This window comes from Dromaius novaehollandiae, chromosome 12 (genome assembly GCF_036370855.1).
Source record: "Dromaius novaehollandiae isolate bDroNov1 chromosome 12, bDroNov1.hap1, whole genome shotgun sequence".
NCBI classification, from domain to species: domain Eukaryota; kingdom Metazoa; phylum Chordata; class Aves; order Casuariiformes; family Dromaiidae; genus Dromaius; species Dromaius novaehollandiae.
Window position 1 is genome coordinate 3,156,059 of NC_088109.1, and position 19,351 is coordinate 3,175,409.

Consider the following 19,351-nt stretch of genomic DNA (forward strand, 5'->3'; position numbering starts at 1 on the left):
TGGAGGAGCTGTTAGGCGGTTACGTATATGCACGAGAGAGAGACTTCCAGGATGAGCCCTGAGCACGTATTAAACTTCTCCTACCCACAGCCGTGGGGTGAGACTCCTCCAGTAACTGCTGGAAGTGAACACAAACTTCACAGACAAAATCGAGGAGCTTTGAAGCCTTCCAGAAACCCCTCCCCCTCCCAGGTGCTGCCTTTCTAGTTTTCTGACCCTGTAACATAATCCTTCCCCCGCCTCCCCCATGCCTATTATATATAGCCCCATGGCTATTAAGTCGAACCAAAATCAAGAAAAAAAGTTAGCATGAAAATATAGTGCAGGGCCCTACACCTGGAAATACCTGTAATCACTCCTGAAGAGAGAGAAAAACTGCAAAGAAGGAAGGGCAGGTGGAAGAAACATGCTTCGGAAAAAAGAAAAGAAGTGCTAACTCTTAGGGGCGGCTTTCCTAATGCCTTAGTACAGACTTTCTGTTTATAAGAGCCAGCTCTTAGCTAGCAGTTAAGTACAAAAACCAAAACCAGCCCTCAGATGCCCAAGCCCTGACTCGTTTAAACACCCCCCACCCCCAAAGCCCAACTCCATACCAGGCCCCATCCTGTTTAGGCCAGTGTCGTCGTGTCCGAGTACCCGTGAGTTAGCAGTAATGGAGATGCATCTACCGCGTTACCATCATTCTTAGTGCACTGCATTTTATCAACTTCTGTGTAAGAATACATAGCTGGGGATGAATGCCATAGTAAAATATTCAGCTTTTTAGGACTTTGCTCAGCTCAGTCAGTTTTAGAGTGGATGCACAAAATCTTTCAGCTGCAAAGGAGACAAAATTGAGCGTGGCAGCAGGATGCTGTAGCTGAACACAACACCTCTCCTGCTGGAGCAGAGACTCTTTCCAAAGCAAGTTGCATATAGGCTTTTTCATTGTGGCTAGACAAGATGGTAGAAAGCGGTGGATATATTGTTCACTTGGGCTTTTCTGCATTGAGGTGAACTTTTGTCTTCAGGGCAGAAGAGACTGGAAGGGGAAGATGTTCTGAATGCCGTGGTGTTTACTCCCAGGTGAATGCGCACGGTATTTTTAGTGCTTTAGAGATGACCCTTGCGCGGTATTGCGCTGGTGGCAGAAAATGAAACAGTTTGGCTTGTGCCTGTGAAACGCAAGAGCTGCAAAACACGCACGTGCGCCTTGACTGGAGCAGGCGGCGTGCGGCTGCAAGGCGACTCCCTGCTTATTGCGGCCTGGAGCAACAACCCCGCGTTCGCCTCCCTGCTGCCCGTGTCCGAGCTTCCCTCCCGCGGGCGCTGGAGGCTGCGCCGCGCCGGGGCTCCGCAGCGAGGCGTCCGGGCGCCGCCGGGCCGGGCCGGGGCTCGGAGCTGCCTCGGGGCGGCGCCGGCCTCGCCCCCGCCCCGCGCCGCCGCCGCTGCCGCCGCAGTGGGAGCCGGGGCGGCGGCGAGGATGGCGGCGGCGGGGGCGGCGCGGGAGCTCACGCAGAACCCGCTGCAGAAGACGTGGGAGCCCTACGACAACGGGCTGCCGGCGGGGCACAGCGCCCAGCGCGGCGGTGAGGGGCGCGGGGGGGGGGGGGGGCGGAGAGCGCGGAGCCGGGGCTGCCGCGGGAAGCGCCGGGTGCGGCCGGTCCGCGTCCCCCCCCCCGGCCCCGCTCTGCCCCCTGCGAAAGCCCCCGCGGCGGGGAGCGGGGGAAGGGGGAAGGGCGCGGAGGCTGCGGCGGGGGGGCCGCGGCGGTCGCCTGGGGAGCTGGTGCGTTTGGCCGCGCTGCTTGCAAGCCGCGGTGCTTCCCGGTAGCTTTTTCTCGGAGAGAGGCCTGGAAACGTGACTTCTGTTCGTTTTTTTCCTCCGGCGCGGCGCTCCGTGGGGCCGTTGCCGCGGCGCTTAGCGGCTTTCCCCCCCGCGAGCCGCAGCCGGCCGAGTCAGCGGCTTGAGAGGCTGCGGCGGCTGCAGTCCTTCGCCTGGCAGCGGGGATTCGGGGTTTTTCCCCCGAAATAAGCGCAGCCCCGCGCGAGTTGCGGCCGCCCGCGAGACAAAAGGGCTTTTGTGGCGCAGAGCGGGTCGTTGTCATGCGGACGAGCCCGTCCCCGCCGCGTCGGGTCCCCGCGGCCGGGCCTCGGCGTCCCCCGCGGGGCCGGGCGGGCGTTGCGGGGGGAGACGCGCTGCCGCGGCGGGCCAGAAGCCTGGAGAAATGGGAAAAGTTGTGGAAATGCATGCGGCTGCTTTTGTAAACGCGCTGGAGGAGAGCGCTCAGCTTCAGCTGTAGCGTTGGCATCTTTTTCCCCAAAGAAAATAACGCTCGTGTGTTTTTATAGCTATAGATACCACATCTTATCACAAACCGAATGAATAACAGAACCACGAATAAAAACATATATCGGTCACGTGCGATCTGGTGACGTGGAGTTTTCTTAACAAACTTACTTAGCTTCCGTTGACTGTAAACTATTGAAGAGTCAAATTGGACTTTTTTTTTATTTTAGATGTCTGCTTTCTCTATAGGATTCCGTAATTTTTGAGTGCCAAGGCCCATTGCAATTGAGAAACATTTCTGCTAGAAAACCAGATCGGGACGTGTAATTTTTTTTCTTTTAAATCTCTCTGCTCCTGCATGGGTTTGCACTTGCCATGTATATCCATAACGTGTCCACCGGCGTTTGTGGTACGCGTTTAGTAGCGACTGCAAGCATCCCGGAGAGCGTGGGAGCTTATCTGCCTCGATGAAAGCCTGCATCTTGTTTCAGCACACTGAGAACTTGCTGTGATTTCCCGGCGGGAGTGGGCTGCCGAGTCCTGTATTCCCAGATTTTCCTGTAATATGTTGCCCTGTGGCCTGAGGGGGCCGAGTGGCTTGTAGGCCCCGTCGACCAAATCCAGCTCTCCGCTGCTACGGCTAGCTACGTTACGGGATGCTGTTCAAACATACAAGGGCAAATCTGCGGGTGACTTCTTGTCTTCAAGAGCAGCTTCCCCGGTGGAAGAAGTGAAGCTGGTAGCTCTGGTGTCTCCCTGATTTCTTGCACCGCTTCATGCCCGTTCGTGCCTTGCTGGCCCTTTTCTTGAGCAAATTATTAAAAGCAACCTACTTTTTTTTTTTTTTAAGCAGGATGAGCTCTTTCCGGCTGCTTTGCTTGGGTCCCTTAGTTCCTCGCCCGCACTACCAGCATTTACCTGCGCTGCTTTTGTCCCTCCAGACTGCGGGCGAGCAGGATGGTGCACGTTGTTCCAACACAGCAGCTCCGCGTTCGAAGGCACCTACCTGCGCTAGCTGGCATTTCTGTGACTTTGTAGAAGTTATAACCTCCGTAATTAGCTCGGGAAGAAGAAATCCAGTTAGCTGTGTCGCTAAGGGCTTTGAGGAGGAGCAAGGGAGAGTTGGGAGCGCAGGTAGCCCACTGCGAAGGCAGCACTTTTTAAACCTGGCGAGACGAGTAAAATAAAGGTGACTCTTCGAAATGACACACCAAAGCAAGAATTGTAGAGGATGGAGATGTATATTTTTGTTAATAGCTGCTGCTTAGCTTGTGTGGTCTTGTGTGAGGGCTTTTGTCCTAGGTGGGTTGCGCTGAAGCTGCTCTTGGTTCTGCCGTCAGCTTGCTTCAAGTCCTGTGAGCCAAACAGTGCGCTGCAAACATTAACGTTAATGATAAATAGCAAAATGCGCCTCAGTGAAAGCTGTTTTGAGAGGCTAGGAGAAGCTGTTTATTGATTTAGAGCGGAAGTGAGAGATAAACACTAAACTTCCTGCAATTAAACTTTGCTTCCCCCCGCCCCGCTGCAGATAACAGACCTTTTTTTCCCCAAAGCTGGAATTTGATAGTTCTAATGATTTTCTTTGCTCTCTATCCTCTGAGGGGCTGCGGTGAAGATCGGTAGCGCTTTTTCTGAAGACTGGCCAGAGGGCAAATACGAATTTTGCATCGCCTGTACATGGGTGTTATTGGAAACCAATGAATTGGAAGAGAGAGAGGCGAGAAATAAAATAAGAGGGACCTCCTCGGGTGTGGGAGAAGGGAGGAAGAGCGTGAGGATGAGGAGCCTCCCACTGCCTGGTGACGGGAAGAGGAAGGATTGATTGCCGTAGCTGATCAACAGGAAAAAAATGAATTAGGCGTGGTTAAATTGGATGCGTGATGTGGGAAAACATGTAGGGCTAACCTTATTTGGAAGGGTGGTTGTATCTGCTTGTAGTTAAAAGATATTTGCGTATGACCCTCTAAATTCTCAAAGGCTGTTGAAACATCAAGAACATTTCCATAAACTGCAGATGGCTAACCATAGCAACTCAATACAAAAAACATCTGACCGTAAAGGTTGACGCAAAAATTTAACACAAATAAGGAAAAAAGAAAATCTTATTATAGATGGAAAGGATTGGACAGCTCATGATTTTTTAGGCAGTAGGTGAATTTGCAGAGAATCAACTTTGTCTCCAATTTCACAAGATCATGTGAATTTAGAGGGCTGTTGAAATTCTGTTCAGCTGATGTAGGTTGTTCAGTGTCCCAGTTTGGTTTCAAAACCTTCTTCTTTATCTTGCATTAGTTCACAGCAGAAGCTAGGAGGCAAGAAATGAGTACGTAGTTGCTTTTTCCCTTGGCTGTTGAGTATTTAACTTTAGAAGGGAAAGGAGTCTTAATTTTACTCTGAGATACAACCTGCTGTTGCAGTTGTTGAGCAGTAGATACAAAAATTTTAGCTAGAATAACGACTTTGCTTAAGTTGCAGTATTTGCTTTTAATGTGGTTCTTGTTGCTTGGCCATTTCCATTAATTGATTGCTGTTTTGTGCGTGCTCTTTTTGATGGGGTGGAGGGGATGCAACGTTCATTCCCCTTGGGTATTGCTCTTTATAAACTTGTGTTCTTCTGTGCATGTATTACCAATGTCTATATATAAAAAGAAAGAGGAGTGAGTAAAGTAGTAGAGCACCTTTATCAAATGGTGGCATGTGACCCTCTGCGTTTGACCGTGCTGTTCTGGACGTGCAAAATCCCTGTTGGTGGCACATCCGCAGCTTGGGGCTGTCGGGAACCCTTTGGGGTCATATATCTGAAGCAGAATTTAAGAAATCGGTTTGGTTTCTGGAGGTAGACTGTGGAGAGGCGGTCGTGGAGGTTGGCGAGGCGGTCCGGGCACGAGGGCTTGCCAGAGAGCTGCCTTGGTGCGGGGACTTGCCGTTACAAAACCATCCTTGTGTTGCAGGCTGCTTGTATATAATAAGTGAGGATTAAGTGCTGTATAAAGGGAAATCGAGCAGAACTCTTAATCTCATATAATTCTTAATCTCTGTAATTCAAAGTTGTAAACTGGCAACTCTTCTAGCTCCTTTTCTGCTTGCTTCTCGGTGGATGTGCTGGTAGCGAAGGGATGTGGACCGCAGGCGCTGAGGAGACTCCACAGTTCTTGTGTCCGTGAAACGGGATGAGGTTTCAGCACTGATCATGAGAAAAAGGGATGGGGATAGCTAAATTTGCAGAAATAAGTGGCCTAATTACTCTGTGCCATCGGGAAAAGACTAAACTACTGGAATAAGGTAGTTTATTTAGTTTGTTCCAATCTAGGAATATATTTTTTAATGTAACATCTTTTTTTTCTTTTTTTTTTCTTCTTTTATTGGTTTACATCCTCAGGGCAAAATTGCTTACATTTCTTCAAAGGAAGTTGGAGGTCTGGAGACACTGACATTTTAAATACTGTCATTTAAATGAGTGCTTCCCCCCCCCCCCCCGCCCTTTGCAGTGAGTGTTTGCAGCGTTTTGTTAAGAAAGCTTCAGTTCAGAAAGATTTTTTTCCCCACTTTTTAGTACTGGAAAGTCCCCAAACTTTCCATTTTGTTTTAGACTTGACTTTTTTTTTTTTTTTAACTCAGCTAATGAGCAAAATTAAGCCTTGATAATTATATGGGAGCTGTAAGGAAGAAAACAAAATCCTTTATTTGCTCTGCTGAGTCTTGCCAGTGTTGTTTAAAACACTACACCGAGATGCAGAACTACAGTAATTGCTCTGTGTGCTTTTGTTTGCATTGCTGTCACTTAGCCGTTAACATCTGCCGTTCGGGCCAGCGCCGTACGCCCTCGACTCTTCCCTAGCTCCCAACGCTTGGGCACGAAGTGCCACCTGCCTGATTGGCATTAGACAGCAGCCGCGGTTGACCGTCCAAAATAAGACAATACCCCAAATTTTCTGGTACCCTGAATTCTAGATGGTAAACTGGAGTTTTAGACTGCAAACTAGGACAAAAGTGCTCTCAGACTAGTGCAGCGCTAGTGTTGTATGCCTAATATTTCAGTTTGCTGTGTAATGGTGTATGCGGGGCCATGGTATTATGTCAAAGCAGGGTATTTAAGATCACGGGAATCCGCAGCATTCCTCCTTTTGGTGTGCGGAATATCTTCTCTCTTCATGCTGTCGCTGAGGCGAAGCGCTCTTTCAGCCAGCCCGGCACCTAGTCAGAACGGCACCTGCAATTTGGTTGGGATCGGTAAATAATTCCCGGGGTTTCTAACATACATTTGCAGGCTAAAGAGCTGTGCACGGAGCCATCGGAGTGACAGGTTCGGCTTGCCTGTTCGGCTGTGTGCGAAGGGGGTTTTGCTTGGTTTTGTGCTTTATTTGCAGGAGTTTGGATAAAAATACATGTTAGATGCCAGGCTTAGGCGCTTGTCTGCTTGGCGATGGGAGGAAACGGCCCTCTTGCACGTTGCCGTTGTGGCATCGGTCTGCTGTGCTGTCTACCGAGGACAATCTAGGACAAGCCTGTGTCGGCAACAGGACGCTGGCCTAGAGACAGGCCACCAACATCATCCGTGGGGCGACTCTTAAGGGGGTTACAGGTTTCTGAGCAGCGGCCCTCGCTTTTGCAAAATGCGGTTTTGCTCTGGTACAGCAGCTCAGGCTTGCTGTTACGTTACCAAAGGACAAATGTGCCCTAAATTTACGTGGCTCACCCAGGAAAAAAAAATTTTTTTTGCAGCAATGTAGGTACTATGTCAGGTGACAAATTGTGTTGAGGGTGAGCAGAAAAGCCCGTTCCGGTTAGCACAGGTCCCTGGGAGAGCCAGTGGGCCCCAGGCGATGCCGCAGCCTTTCCGTGTGGATCCTGCTTTATCACTGTTTCTGCAGCTCTGATTTCTGGAGTCGGAGTTCTCCTGCCTGAAGGCAGAACAGGAAAACGTTATCCTCCTTGCTTTTGGGCCTCTGTGCAAAAGAGCTGCTTCTCGGGGCTTTGGGGAGACTTGCTAGGTTGGATGGGTCTCTTTTGGTTTGCATTAATTTCCCTTTAGCTTCATTACAGACAATATTAGAATCTTTTTAATGGGGTTGAGATTGGGTACAGCTTTTGCCTGCTCAGAAAAAGTGGTGTATTTTACATGGATATATATATATATATATGTATATATATATATAGCAGTGTTTTCTTTTTAATACATCTGTTCTTGCTAATCTGCTCTTTCTTTTTTGGTGGGATTTCTATGCGAGGTAGTGGTGTGAGATTTGCCTGAGCAACTTGTTGGGATGGGACGTTGTTTTGGCCCACCATTGGGAACGTCGGGACACGGCAGTGCTTTGTGCACCGGTTGAGTTACGATTTCCAGCCTAACGCTGAGGCTTCGTCTTTTGGAGCCGATTGACTCCTTTTCCTTCACGAGATTGAGGAAATCGATGTGAATGTGGGTTGTCGTGTATGTAATAGTTAATATATAATATAGTTATAGTTAATATATAATTAATCCCCTTAGAAATGTGGGGTTGGGGAAGCTGCTGCTATCTCTGGGCCGCTTTAATATCTTCTTTCTTTCTAGGCAGTTCCTTGTAGCTGTGATAGATTCACACAAGGTATCTGTCGTTTTGTACCACTAAAAATGTTATAAAGCCTTGTCATTTGAAAGGAATGCCTGCAAGGTTTTCAGACGATAGATATAAATCCTCTAACCTGATAAGAGGCTATTTGTAATTAAAATCTCTGCCTTTGATTTGATTGTGTTTCTCTACATATATCTCTGCATCGGATGATTGTAGCCGATTGCCTAGAATATTTGTGCTTTATTGCTTTTTCTAACCAAGAGCAATCGAAATGAGCTCTATTTCAAGAGCGATACTTGTGTTAATAATAGGGAAGGAGAAATACTAGATAGCACGTTCCTCCTCATACTCTCAAGTATTAAGCTGCACCGGTCGCCTTTGTTTCGCTCAAAACCCAGAAAAGGTTGAACAGTGTTGAAGTCTCGTCTCAAAAATCGTCCCTTAAAAATTATCTAAATTCTTGGCGCTTAAGAAATTATCTAAAAATCGTGTACACCTTGCAGTTTCCTTTCAATGCAGGCACTGAACCGAGGTACATGGAGGCGGAATACATCAGCATCCTTTTTTTTTCTTTTTTGGTGTTGTTTTTGTATGTCTTAAACATGGATGCAAACACATAGGTTTCTTGTCTTCTGCCTGCGTATAGCTTACCGGGTCCAGAGTTGCACTGCTACCACTGACTTGCCCTTCTACAATTCGACACAGCGTAAAAATCACAGTTAGGTCCACTGGAAAAACCGCCCCGGCAAGGGGGTAAATCGCGGTGCATGGTCTGCTCGAGCCGTCCCCTCCGCAGGGAGCGCGCGGACTGTAGTTCCCCGCTGCGATACAGCCTTTGCTTGCGGTGGTGCTGAGTACTGGTGTCTTCCCTTGCAGTATGCATGACCAACTGCCCCACGCTGATCGTCATGGTGGGGCTCCCAGCGAGAGGGAAGACCTACATCTCCAAGAAGCTCACGCGCTACCTGAACTGGATCGGCGTGCCTACGAAAGGTGACGGGTTTGCTCCGTTTCCACCCGAGGGGCGGATGTTTGGCTGAATGTTCACAGATGTATTTTCTAGTAGCTGTAAGAAGTCAAAGTGAAATGAGTTCTGGCCTCTATTTAAATTGCCATTGACCTCCAGAGTATAGTTTTTGGAATTAGTATTTTTTTTAAGCTCCAGGAAACATGTTTCACATGTTTTGCTTAGGTGAGACGTTATAGAGGGTACTTGATATTGTTTGAATATGAAAATTTGCAGGATATTGATTATCACTTCCAGTAGGTTTTGACTATTTTCACACAGGGTCACCCTTCTGATGAGCAACAGCCGATCCTTGGGGACTTTAATTTTATCCAGTAGACTGACATGGAATAACTATCCAAATAGTTGAGGCGGTATCCAGTCCAATTAGAACGTATGTGCTATAACTAGGCATGTATGTTAGATGTAAGCATTATGCATAGATGCCGTTTTGTTGAAGGTGTTACTACTTGAACTTTGAAAAGCAGAAATCCAGCACTGGACAAAAACCAAGACATTTTCCACATCTGAGCCATGCTTGATTGAATATATCCTGAATACAGTAAAATAAGCAGGGGTTTATGCTTGAAATATAGGAGAAATTCCATAGGCTGCTCTAAAAGGCGTGTCAGAAAATATGTGTGTTTGTGCTTAATAAAAAGTAGTTAGAACACTTCCGTATAATGTTTACACACGTATGCACATCAAGTTGGTGTATGAGCTTTTGTTACAGGTTGCTGGTTTGACTCATCTTTGTTAGAAAAGATGATAGAGGATTTTCTTGGAAAGCCATTTTTCCTGCATTTGATGCGAACAGTTTGTTGCAGTGATGCAATTTTGTTGAAGCTGAAGCTGAAGTCAATTTAAGATACTCTGTTGACTGATTGGATAGATGACACATTGCCTAATGCTTCCACTTATTTGGGATTGAGTGAATGAGTGATATATGATAAATATCCATTATTTCCAACATCTGTTACCCCTTGGCTCTTAATGTCTTAAAATTAGTGTGTGCTTAATATGGTAAGTGTTCTTATTCTCTGAGGCAGATGGTTAAAATTATTAGGTTACATAAAACGGAGAAAAGATAAATGCCATCTTTTAATGTATCATCCATTAAGCACATTGGAGAGTTCAAGAACGTGGAGGTAAGGCCCGGGCTGGATGTTGTTTCAGGTATTTAAACCATCAGGTTTATATTTTCTTTTGTTTCATCCAAAATTCCCTGTTGTTTAGAGTTTGAAGTGGTTAAAAAATACAAGAGGCTCCTGTCTGGGCTTTTTGGAGGAAACGAGGTCAATTAGATGCCTGAATACAATTGTATTTCAATGTGGTGTTTAGACACTAAGCTTTTTTGGAGTAGTTTTGTCTGTGTGGTAGTGGGGAAGCCAGTTAGCTTCATGAAACTTCTCCCCCGAGGTAGATGCTAATCCTACGGGAGGACGATGGTCCCACTCGATAGCACTTCTTCCTTTGCCCTGCCTAACGCTTCCATTCTTGTAGTAACTTATTTTTTATGGCATTTTTGATTTTTTCAAAAGTCATCACTGGCTCTCTGAATCTCTTGTACCTTCCATTTTTCTTCTAAGCGGCCACATTTTCGTGTAGGTGGTATGGCCTGCGCTCGTTGAACTAGCCACGGTGTAAACTGGGTTATCCTATGATTGAGGTCATGCAGCTGACCACAAAGAATTACATCAACAGCGCTGAATTCAAGCAAAACCCAACTTTTTGGGGGTTAAAATACCGTTTGTTTCCTCATCTTCCTCCCCCATCCCAGCACCAGTCAATGTATTTTGTCAGGAAAACTTGTGCTTGAGCCCTTTGGTCCTATGTTTCTTTTGGTCTTCGTTACACCTCGGTGATTACATCCAGTATTTCTTTTCCTCTTTGTACAAATGAGGTCTGGCAAGTAGTGATGCCTCGCAAAACAGGATACTTCAGTTTGATCTAATGCGCTGCAAAGTTCATCAGGGAAAGCCTGTAGGTCACAAAGGAAGTTAAACATTAATCGCACTTTGGAGACCTACTTTCAGAGCCGTCGAGTGCAGCTAATTAGGGTACAGCGTCACTGCCTGCTGCGTGGCAAAACAGCTGCCTTGCCCTAACTCCGTATCTGATATCGTGACAGACTGGCTGGCATAAACCTTTGCCCAGCTATAGAGTAGTTTTTCCTTGACAGGTCATAGTTAACAGGTCATAATAAGATTATGTTCAATGCTTATACTGTGTTTTTTTTTTTCTTTCCAACTTGAGCATTTTCTTAAATAAAGCGAACAGGGGGTGGTGAAACAATATATTCTGATTCGTAAGGAACAGAAATATTTGAGCAGGGTTCTTAAAAATACTGTTTTCCCAAAATGGATTTTAAGTGTTGCTTAGCAAAAGTAAGACTGGCTAGTCCTGTTTGACACTCTGCCTTGCTTGAATGAGAGTTTAAAGCCTTGGGAGGTGCTGTCGTAGCATTATTTCACTGTACATATGCACAGAAGAAAAAACTAGATTATTAAAAGTCCTTTGCCGACACTACTGAAATAGATTTCCAGCCACCCCAGCAAAGCAGCAAAAGCATTTCCTATTTTATTCAGGCAAACTGGCAGGCAGAGGCGTAGCCATATGGTCAAATGACTCCACTGAAACCGCCTACGTCCCCCATGGCCTTATGCTGTTTGCACGATTTATCGTTACAGTGTCCTCGTATTAAAAAAGACACGAAGGTGCGTGCTCTGGTGGCTTGACACACACTAAATTATTTTATCCTTGGAGCTGGTTTCAAAAGCTGTCGTGACGTTTATCCTGTTTATGTGTGTGCTTTGCAAGACTTGCACATCCTCACTGACACCGATTTCTCCTTGACAGAATTCAACGTTGGTCAGTACCGTCGCAATTTGGTGAAAAAGTATAAATCGTTTGAATTCTTCCTGCCTGACAATGAAGAAGGCTTGAAAATCAGGAGGTAAGTTTTGACTGCGTTTGGCTACGCGATGCTCATTGCAGTAACGTGGTGCCCTGCGTGATTTGCTCTTAGGCGCTGCTGTAAGTTTGCTTTCCGCGTGCTCGTGAAAACCCTTAAGAGACTGCAGTGGGAAATGACAAGGAAAAGAAATTTTAGAGGAGGTGGAAAAGCGATTTGTCCAGACAGCTTAAAATTTGGAGTATTTTGCTATTAATTGCTTCATGTCAAGCACCAAAAATATGGAGAAGGTAAATATTTGCACTTGATTCCTGTTGACCTTTTGGTAGGCTGCGGATGCTGTTTTTCCCACTCACAGGTATTGCAGGAGATTTTCCCTCAAAACAGGAGAGCGGTTGTATTTTTCCTTCCTTTTTTGTAAGGCTCCGGCCAGCGGACTTGACCTTTCTCCTGCTCCTCGAACGCCATTTCAGAGCTTTTGCGGGGGTCACAAAAAAGAGAAACCCCCCATCACTGCATTTCTTCCAGTCTCTCCTGCTGGGGCTCCTCACCTGAAGCCCTTTGCCTGTGTTTCTTGTTGTGCCCTTTTGCTTGGAGGTAGAGGACGATCTCTAATGTGCCCCGGTGACGCCTGCCCGGCGGAAGGCTGGGGAGCACGGTGTGAAATGGGCCGTGTGAGCTGATCGGCCTCGTTAGCAATGCGGAAAGGAGGGTTGTGTTTGTTTAGTGCCGACTTGGCTGATGGGTCTCGGTCCCTGACATCTATTAACCACGCTAATGTGGAAACTCTGTCAGGACCGAAAAGCCGTCGTTTTTCTTGGAAGATGAAGCTGTGCGTGCAGAATGTGTTTTGCGAAGGGAGTGAGTGCGTTTCAGCCTGCCGGCCCGAGCGGGAGAGCGGCGCCCGGAAAGGCCGCTGAGACGGGCAGCTCTTTGCGGTGGTGCTCCAGAAAAGCCCTCGGCTCAGTAGAAATAAGTGGGCTTTTGTTCTGTCGATGGGTAAATTGGGCACCTCAGACAGCGTCATTGTCTGTTACGGGTTGGGTTTACAGTGGCCCTTAAGATATTACCGACGCTGGGGAGATAGGAAAGTTGCAACCACATTTATTTTTGTCCACATGTAACAGAAGTGGAAAGTGTGCCCGAGGTTTTTCCTTCGGTCCATCCCCAGCACCGACGGTGTCGGGCCGGTGGCTACCATGGGATGCTCCGTTACCTCTAACGAACCAGTCTTGTTACTCTCTAACTTTGCTTTACTCTCGGTTTCAACACTTTTTTTGTTGGCTTCCTCGTATTTAATGGGGGCACTGATTAGCGATGTGTATTTTTGAGAGAGATCGTCTCGCTAACGTTTTCTGGGCACGTTGATCGCAGTACGTAAATGCATTAATAAAGTGACTTTGGCTAGCGTTTGAGTTTTATTCTCTTTTGTTTCTAAGACAGTGTGCCTTAACCGCGCTGAATGATGTCCGGCAGTACCTCAGCGAAGAAAACGGGCATGTGGCTGTAAGTTTGTTTTTGGAGACAAATTCGTGACGTGTTTCTCTACAAAACAGTGTGTCTGCACTGGATAATACACAGTCTTAGTCATTCCAGTATGTCTTAGTATATCTTAAGTACATCAGATTTTTTTTTCCTGCTGTAACTCCACACTAGCTCTGCCTGGTCGCTGCAGTGAAGGGAGCATTTAACTTTATGGTGGCAATTATATATAGCGTAATCCTCTTTGGAATTTGGGGGGTTGACTGGGGAGAGGGTGACACGAAGGAAAATGGAAAAATGTCCCCTTCCTGCGCACATCTCATAACGTATGCATCTGTTGCTCTGGTTGCACTTGTATTTCTATTTGGTAGTCCAGTGTCCCATCCTAAGTACTGCCTGGCAGTAGCGCTGTCGACTCTCCCGAAATCTTGGAAGAGAGAAGGAAGAACTCGGAGTAATTTGCTGCGTATCTGAGTATTTAATGACAGGATGCAAAGCATCAGCTGTCCAACTAATGAAACTTTACGTTGCCTGTTGACATCATTAATATTTTATGCATAACATTTTTGAGACTACTGATGTGCAGCTTTTATGCGGTGTTTAGTGAACTCATTGGGAAAACCATTAGCTGTAGTTGTGAGTTCTACTAAGGGCTTTGAGGCAAGCTTTTAACTTTGGTAAAACGCTAGTGTGTACTATTCTTAACCTTAAGCTCTTAGAAAAATGGCTGCATATTTCCTTGTAATTCAGAGGTATGATTTGCAGGTTTTGCAGGTCTTCTGCCTTTAATAATTTTACTCTCACATTTTGAGCAGCACATTGGTTGCAACACCTTTTTTATGTAGTATAAATTCATTACAAAACTGTCTGTTGGTATTTAGGGCAGATACGGGCCAGGAGAAAGACAGTGTCGTGTATTACATGTTAGGCTTAAATTCTGGCTGCTTCTTCCAAATGCAGTATTCTGCTAACAGTGCTTTCAAAACACTCTGTTTTAGCGTTTAGGAAAAAAAAAGTATATAAAATGGAGTAGTCTTGTTCTTCTGTCTTTTGTTTTTCCGTTGAGAGCTTGAAAGTGTAAAGGTTCCCTTCCTAAATCAGATGGAAATATATTATGCGAATAAGTTCAACATAAATGGAAGTCAGTTGTATATCTGGTTGTTACTGAAGATGCTCAATATTTGCTGTGCCATGTGCCAAGGATATATGTAGCTGTTTCATTGAATATGAAAATAAACGCTATTTTTGCTGAAGTTAGGAGCACAAGCTGATTATTGTTCCTGTCGTGTAAATCGTAGTAAGGGCTGCTCTTTATTTTGTTGTTTGCTTCTCAGTTTCTCTGAGTGCGCTCATGGTGCTGTTAAGGTATTTCTATTTAAGTTAAAAATAATAATAATAAAAAATTGTCTCCTGTATGCTGTGCATGTGCCATTTTCCTCCTGCAAATGTGGATTTACAAGAGAGCGGGTAGGCACCTGCTGGCTGCTCTGCGCCAGGTCCTGGGCTCTGCTGTTAAGCCACGGAGGTGCTGAATTGAGGCACCTTTCAGGAGTTGCAACCTTTATGCTTAAGGCTGTGTGGCTGCAAATTCAAAGTCATCTTTCTGTTTATCAGGATAAGAGGCTGCCATAGAAACATAACCTAACATCTCTTTGGGAGCTTCTTGGATCAGGGTGAGATACCTCAGCAGAACATGACCTTGAGCCAGATAGTAAACTTATTTTCATGCTTGTTTAGATATTTTTCTGGCAATAGCAGTCTCCTGACCTAGTAAAAGGCAGTGGAATAGAGGGAAGGGGAAGGGTTTCCCTCAAAGTGAGGGACTTTGAAGCCTTATTTTTGTTGTTGCTAGCACAGTGCTTCTCACAGGGTTTTTTAATGATGCTTTTTTAATTCCCCCCTCTCTCTTTCTGCTAGGTCTTTGATGCCACAAACACAACTCGAGAACGTAGAGAAACCATTTACAAATTTGGCGAAGAAAATGGATACAAGGTAAGTCAAAAGCAAAGGTTTTCTGAGCTAATACTTGGAAAAGCAGCACAGTGATGGTTCTGCCCCTTAGCCCTGTCTGGTTTTGGAGGAACGCACTAGCACAGGCCACATCCTTGTGTCAATATGATGAGTCAATAGATAGTTTTGTGCTTCAAAGCATTGTTTACATGATGAACGGAGTCACTGCACCTTCCTTTCTCTTGCATTTAAAGTTTGTACGGTCTGGAGTTGATCTCTTATGCCGTGGCTTCACTTGGATCATCCCGAACCTGTAATTCTAAGTGTGCTGTTAGCCATATCTATTTAAAATGCAGTTCTCGGTGCAGTTCAGGTCTTTCCTGCCAAAACACATAGGGAAATTTATGTTAGTTCTGTACACACCGAGGATTTTATGTGCCTTTCTGCCTCATGTCCGGGATTGTTTTGCATTTAGCAAAAATTAGTAGTCTTCCATTTGCTCTGCTCTTGCTTCTCTACACCTTGGAGGGAGCAAACACAAGCCTCTTCTTAGGGAGGCTGCTCCATTAGTCGAAGGGGTCCTACATTATTTATTCCAGAAGCAGTAGTTACTGTTTGCATGGCTGCATTTGCGTCCTCCCCATTTATTTCTCTCTCCCCTCCATCCTAAGTATTTCTCGCCTCAAAACTGTTCCGCTTTTAAGCATCGTTGGGGAAAATAGCGTAGAGCATAATGCTTTGGCGAATGGTGAGCCGTCAACTTCTAGTGGGAGCACGTGGAGGAAAAGGACGCTTTCTGAGTACGTGGAGGAGAGTTTAAGGCATGGCTCTGCTCCAAAGGGGTTAACAGAAAAACAGGCGTGTGCTTGTGTGTTCGTCTCCAGAGGCATTTTCATGCATCTTCTTTCTTCCTTCCTTCTGTCCGCATGACTTCCTGTTTGGATCGAAGACTTTTTTTGTTGAGTCAGTGTGTGTAGACCCAGAGGTCATAGCTGCAAACATTGTGGTGAGTACTGGAAAGTTTGCTTTAACTGCTTTAAGTCCGAAGGCTTTTATGTCAGGAGCTTAAAGTAGCTCAGTGTTTTTAAAACTACATTAGAAGAACTTCCAATAGGAAAAAACATTAGCTCCCATTAATGGAACATTTTTCCGTTTCATTTATTTCCCCATCCGTGTATATGCTAATGCAGAGGTTAAATTCTCTGAAGAACAGGTGTTTTTGCTGTATGTGTATTTTTGTTAACTTTCAGAAAGTGTGTTCTTTCAGTTGTGTGTTCTGTTTTTTTAATCATAATTCCTGTTTCTTTAAACTTATCTTTTTAAAAAAAAAAAAAAGGAAAAGAAACTCATGTACTCCCCTGTTTTTGTTTTAAATAGCAAGTGAAACTGGGTAGTCCCGACTATGTTGATTGTAGCAATGATGAAGCAACGGAAGATTTCATGAAGAGAATAGAGTGCTACAAGAACTCGTACGAGACTCTAGATGAAACTCTCGACAAGTAAGTGGTGGAATGATACTGTGGTCACACCTGCATTATCTTAAGATGTTTCCTTAGGGGATGGAGCATCCCTTTGGAGACTGGGGTTTTCAAATCATGTTTTTTTGATGGCTTGAGCTTTCTTAGCTCTGGCAAATTAGAGAGAGTAGATTATGGAGGCATAGCCTGGAAGCTTGGTTGCTTGAGGAAGATTGGCTAATAAGTCCACTCTGGGACAGTACTCTTTGCTGTTTTCCAACTTGGAGGATGGTGTGGTTCTTCTGGAGTAGGGCCTGCATTTAAAAATGGTTCCAGACTAGCTGTAGGGGCTGGTTGTTATTTTTTTATTAGTATGTAGAGCAGACCTGAGTGATTTGGAAACATAACTTCAATTTGTTGGTGTGGCTGAGGTGTACGACTGATATGTTCAAAATTCAAAATGTGATTTCCAAATTTATTTATTTGCCTGGGCAAATAATCCTGCAAACTCAGGGCTGTGAGAAATGATCACAGTTGGATGATTTGCCCTTCTCCCAAACCATTCAACTGGTTTTCATCCACATTCAACACTTGAAAGTAAGGTAGAGATGAATCATGTTCTTCTTGGTGCAATCTGGGTCTTGCAGTATGGGAACTTGAGCTGCACTCATGCCAAGGATGTCCCTCTCCTGGCTGGTCGCAGGACCAGGGCTATAGCGAAGGCTGAGGTGCATTTTAATGTAATTGAGTGTAAGCAATGTGAAGCTGGTTCAGTCAGATCAACTCATGCGTGTGCTCTCTCTGATGGACCTAGCGGTTGTGCCTGTGTCATCAGTAATGATTAACTCCAGAGAATGGCATCAGAGACAAAGTGGTGATGCTTGCTTCTCATCACCTTTATTTGTTCTTGTTATAAATTTTCTTATTTTCTTATGGTGTGACATCTGAAATGCATCTGTAGAAACCAGCTGTGCTTTATTTTAGGCTTATTAGTTTTGACTTTTTTCCTACTTTAGACTGGATGCTACTCAAAAATCAATAACTCAGATAGGAAAGGATGAGGAGGAAAAAGTGAAATTATAATCTGTGTGATGCTGGGAGAAGGTAGTGGTGGGGTAAATTATAGTACTGCTGGTAAATAGTTGTTAGTAGGGTGCTTGAAAAAATGTCTTGCTTAGGGGTAATCCTTCCGATGCTGCAGTTTTCCTGGAAGGGTTCACTGAGACGGGTAAATAGTGGCGGTGCCTTTTGGCCCTGGTGCACGATGGGACACGCACGTGCTGTGGGAAGTGTGTTTGTAACCCGGAGAACGATATCTTGGTTTTATGATGGGCGAGAGGGTAGGAGGATCCTGGTACACGCTAATAAAAACCATGTGGAGTCTTACATATGTTTTTGTTTGCTCGTGAAAGGGACCTTTCTTACATCAAAATTATGGATGTTGGAAGGAGTTACCTTGTGAACAGAGTCATGGATCACATCCAGAGCCGGATTGTCTACTACCTCATGAACATCCACGTGACTCCTCGGTCGATCTACCTCTGCCGGCACGGGGAGAGCGAGCTCAACCTGAAGGGGAGGATAGGAGGAGATCCTGGGCTGTCCGTCAGGGGGAAAGAAGTACGTGCCTCCCGCGCTGCCGTGCCTTTGGGTTCGGTGTGCGTCTGTGCATATCCGTGCACGCTGCGCTGTGCAATTGCAGCTTTCTTCCCCTACCCTCTTTTCCTCTTAACGCATTAGGAAGGGTTTCTTAGCCGTGTTTGTGGGCTGGGTGCAGCTGGGTGGGCATGCCGCGTGTGGGGCAGTTCGCTCGGTGCTCTTTTATCTGTCTTTCGTCTGTTCCTTGAAATTTCTGTTTATCCTAGAGCACAAAGCGGATGCGAAGGAGGCTTTGTTTTTTACTGTCTGGTTTTTAATCCTGATGTGTTGGATAATTGGGAGGGTTCACAAATTAAAGGTGAAAGGAAAATTCCCGGGGATGAAGATAGGACCTGCAGTAGATTTGTGTCTTCCTTGTACTCCTTCCCCTCCATTCCCCTTGGCTTAACAGAAAGTGTTGCATTTCTAGCAAAAGCCTTGACAGAGCCTTTTTCAAAAGCTGTAATGAGTTTAGGGAGGCCCAGAGCCTGCGGCTTCCAAGCTGAGCCCAGTAGGTTGGCTCTGAGCCCTCATTCAGTGCCCTTTCTTTTTTTCTTTCAGTTTGCCAAGAGCTTGGCACAGTTTATTAATGAACAAAATATCAAGGATCTGAAGGTTTGGACCAGTCAGATGAAAAGGACAATTCAGACTGCCGAAGCCTTGGGAGTGCCTTACGAGCAGTGGAAGGTTTTGAACGAGATAGATGCAGTAAGTTCTTCTTTTCCCAATGTCTAACAAGCTGCTGTGTTTGCTGGGGAAGAAGGAGGCCCTTCGTTTTGCAATACAAGGCTTTCATGGGTTGGAAGGTCATTAAAGCGGTAGTTCTAGAGGCTGGAAGATTTGTGATTAATTCCTCTTAACGAGGCTATGTATTTTCTGAAAGCCGCCATAACAGTTCAGATTGGGATTGTCTTTCCCATTAAAACACTTTCCAGTCGTGATGCTGAGTAATTTTTGGTAGATGGGGGGTTAAAAAAGCAAAACCCATTGCTGGCTTTTGGCACTTTCCTGCTGCACTGCTAAGGTTTGTAAGCAGCTGCAATAGATAAAATGTAACTTCGCTCATAGAGTGATGGCGCTTGCCCA

The 19,351-nt window shown here is 45.7% G+C and overlaps 1 protein-coding gene across 9 annotated transcripts in view; it reads left to right on the forward strand.

Moving 5' to 3' along the window:
• LOC112986208 (6-phosphofructo-2-kinase/fructose-2,6-bisphosphatase 4) overlaps nt 1–19,351 on the forward strand; it is a 48,253-nt gene that overhangs the window by 13,127 nt on the left and 15,775 nt on the right. For 6 of the 9 annotated variants that reach the window (XM_064518676.1, XM_064518672.1, XM_064518673.1 and 3 more), the window contains 8 exons: nt 8,695–8,811; nt 11,684–11,780; nt 13,178–13,244; nt 15,138–15,212; nt 16,120–16,176; nt 16,548–16,669; nt 18,040–18,247; nt 18,827–18,973. In XM_064518676.1, coding sequence (XP_064374746.1) covers nt 8,700–8,811; nt 11,684–11,780; nt 13,178–13,244; nt 15,138–15,212; nt 16,120–16,176; nt 16,548–16,669; nt 18,040–18,247; nt 18,827–18,973 — 885 coding nt within the window. In that variant the 5' untranslated portion in view covers nt 8,695–8,699. Of the gene's footprint in view, nt 1–1,404; nt 1,569–7,817; nt 7,852–8,694; nt 8,812–11,683; nt 11,781–13,177; nt 13,245–15,137; nt 15,213–16,119; nt 16,177–16,547; nt 16,670–18,039; nt 18,248–18,826; nt 18,974–19,351 lie in introns of those variants that run through there. The other 3 variants (XM_064518669.1, XM_064518670.1, XM_064518677.1) reach the window with 2 other exon arrangements.